Source organism: Echinops telfairi, unplaced genomic scaffold (genome assembly GCF_000313985.2).
Source record: "Echinops telfairi isolate 266 unplaced genomic scaffold, ASM31398v2 ScPeMD7_7457;HRSCAF=8495, whole genome shotgun sequence".
In the NCBI taxonomy this organism is placed as follows: Eukaryota; Metazoa; Chordata; class Mammalia; order Afrosoricida; family Tenrecidae; genus Echinops; species Echinops telfairi.
This window is the reverse complement of record NW_022111357.1, coordinates 43,213,046-43,215,391: the sequence shown is the minus strand read 5'-3', so window position 1 is coordinate 43,215,391 and position 2,346 is coordinate 43,213,046. Positions and strand designations below refer to the sequence as shown.

Genomic DNA, 2,346 nt, shown 5'->3' with positions numbered 1-2,346 from the left:
TTGGAGGGAGGGTATCCCTACATTTGGCACAGGCCAGCTATTGACTAATGCCCAGCTGTCCAAGAGAGCCACATTTGCAGTGGGGTGCTGAGGACCATGGCTGGCCATGTGTGTGCTGGGAGGGCCTGGCTGCAGCAGACCCAGGACCCAATGCCTGTCACCCTCTGCAGCTTCTACTCCTATAAGAGCTTCGAGACAGCCGTGGCTCCCAATGTGGCCCTTGCACCACCAGCCCAGCAGAAGGTTGTGACCAGCCCACCATGTGCCACCGTCGTCTCCCGGGCCCCCGAGACCCTCTCTGTGTCCATCCAGCCACGGAAGCGGAAGCTGGCTGAGGAGAACCCCGTGGTCCCCGCGAGCCTGGTGCCTCTCGCTGTCCCAGAGGAGGACAAGGACTCGGAGGCCGAGGTCGAAGTGGAGAGCAGGGAGGAATGTAAGTGTGAGTTCTGCTTCCTTTCTTACTCCCTGTTCGGGGCGTGGGCCCCTCTAGTCACTGGGTTCGGGTGAGTGGCACGGCTTAGGAGCGCGCCCTGCTTTGGAAAGCCTGCAGCGTTGGATTTGATGTTGGTTTCTGCAGTCACCTCCTCGCTGTCCTCGCTCTCGTCCCCGTCCTTCACCTCGTCCAGCTCCGCCAAGGACCTGAGCTCCCCCGGTGTGCACGCCCCGGCCCCTGCCAGCTCCGCTCTGGACAACTCGGCCCACTCGGACGCCCCGGGTGCAGGTCTGGAGGCCGAGCTGGAGCACCTCCGGCAGGCGCTGGAGAGCGGCCTGGACACCAAGGAGGCCAAAGAGAAGTTCCTGCACGAGGTGGTGAGGATGCGGGTGCGGCAGGAGGAGAAGCTGAGCGCCGCCCTGCAGGCCAAGCGGAGCCTCCACCAGGTGCACCCCCCTGCTTGCCAGACCCGGTGGGGGTGGGGGGGATCGGGACATGGCTGCCGCCGGTCGGCCCCTTAGACCACAGCAGATTGCCCTCCCAGGGAGGCCCCAGGTGCTGGCCTCCTGATGAGTCACACGCCCTGCCCAGGGCGGGCATAGTTAGTGGGCTATTTGTAGTGGAGAGGGCTAGGAGCAGCTGTACCCACTATGCTGTCACACTGCCAGCTGGGAGGAGCTGCCCTCATGCCGGGTCTGGGCCCCAGACCTCATATTCTTGAGAGGGGCTGCCACAGCACCCCGAGCATGGAGCAGAGGGAGCTCACTGCAGCAGGCACTGAGCACAGGTCCTCACAGCCCCACACCCACATGATGCCCCAGGTTCCTGCCGAGTTCTAGATGACCCCTGGCGCAGTGGCCGCTGTCTGCTGAAGCAGCAGGGTGTTGTGGTGGCCTCACTGCCGCCTCTATCCCTTTGCATTCGTTTTTTCTGACACGTGCGAGGTGGGCGCATTCACAGCTCTGGGTGCCTTTGCAGACACCAGCAGGACGGAGGATGTGAGGAAGGCAGGTGTGGCCACGGGGGCAGGCGCTTCAACACTCACATCCCGCTGAGGGAACCCCCCAGCAGACTCCTTGGCACCACAGGAGCTGGCAGCTGGGGCCCAGCTTCTCCAGCGCAAGGCTCCCACCCCATGGGGCCCTCTGGGCCTTGGGGTGTGAACACAGTGGTCTGGGTGTGGGTCAGCCTCCCACTCTAAGTCACCGTGGCTGGGGGGCTTGCATGTGCACATTCATGGGCATGTGGGACAGGGCTCAGGGCGGCAGCGGTGGCCCCATCTGGCTGCATGAGCAACTGGCCCTCAGTGCCCTGTGTGTGTGTCTTGTGTTTCTGGGCAGCACTTAGCATGAGCCGCTGCCGACACTGGCCTTGGGGGTCACTCTGGCCCTGCTCCTGCCTCTGCAGTAGGCTGTACGTAGCAGGGCTTTATGCCTTTGCCTGGGCGGGGTGCTGAGGCCTTACCCTTGGGAATGTGTGGGAGGGGCACCCCAGGACCTGAGAGGGGCCGTAGCACAGACTGGCCATAGGGGCGCCAGGGAGGGGATGTGGCTGCAGCTGGGCAACAAGGTGAGAAGCAGAGGCAGCAAGGACCCCAGGGCCCTGACGGCCCACGTTCTGCCCAGGAGCTGGAGTTCCTGCGTGTGGCCAAGAAGGAGAAGCTGCGGGAGGCGACGGAGGCCAAGCGGAACCTCCGGAAGGAGATCGAGCGGCTGCGGGCCGAGAACGAGAAGAAGATGAAAGAGGCCAACGAGTCCCGTGTGCGCCTCAAGCGCGAGCTGGAGCAGGCGCGGCAGGTCCGGGTGTGCGACAAGGGCTGCGAGGCCGGCCGCCTGCGCGCCAAGTACTCCGCCCAGGTACCCAGGGGAGGCGGTGGGCTGGCAGAGGGGCGAGGGTGGGGGGCAGGCCCGGGC

The 2,346-nt window shown here is 64.9% G+C and overlaps 1 protein-coding gene across 1 annotated transcript in view; it reads left to right on the top strand.

The window, feature by feature from the left end:
* SKI (SKI proto-oncogene) overlaps positions 1–2,346 on the top strand; it is an 87,490-nt gene that overhangs the window by 79,869 nt on the left and 5,275 nt on the right. Inside the window, exons 6-8 of the mRNA XM_045299226.1 lie at positions 171–433; positions 578–879; positions 2,059–2,289. Of these exons, the coding sequence (XP_045155161.1) occupies positions 171–433; positions 578–879; positions 2,059–2,289 (796 nt within the window). The remainder of the gene's footprint in view (positions 1–170; positions 434–577; positions 880–2,058; positions 2,290–2,346) is intronic.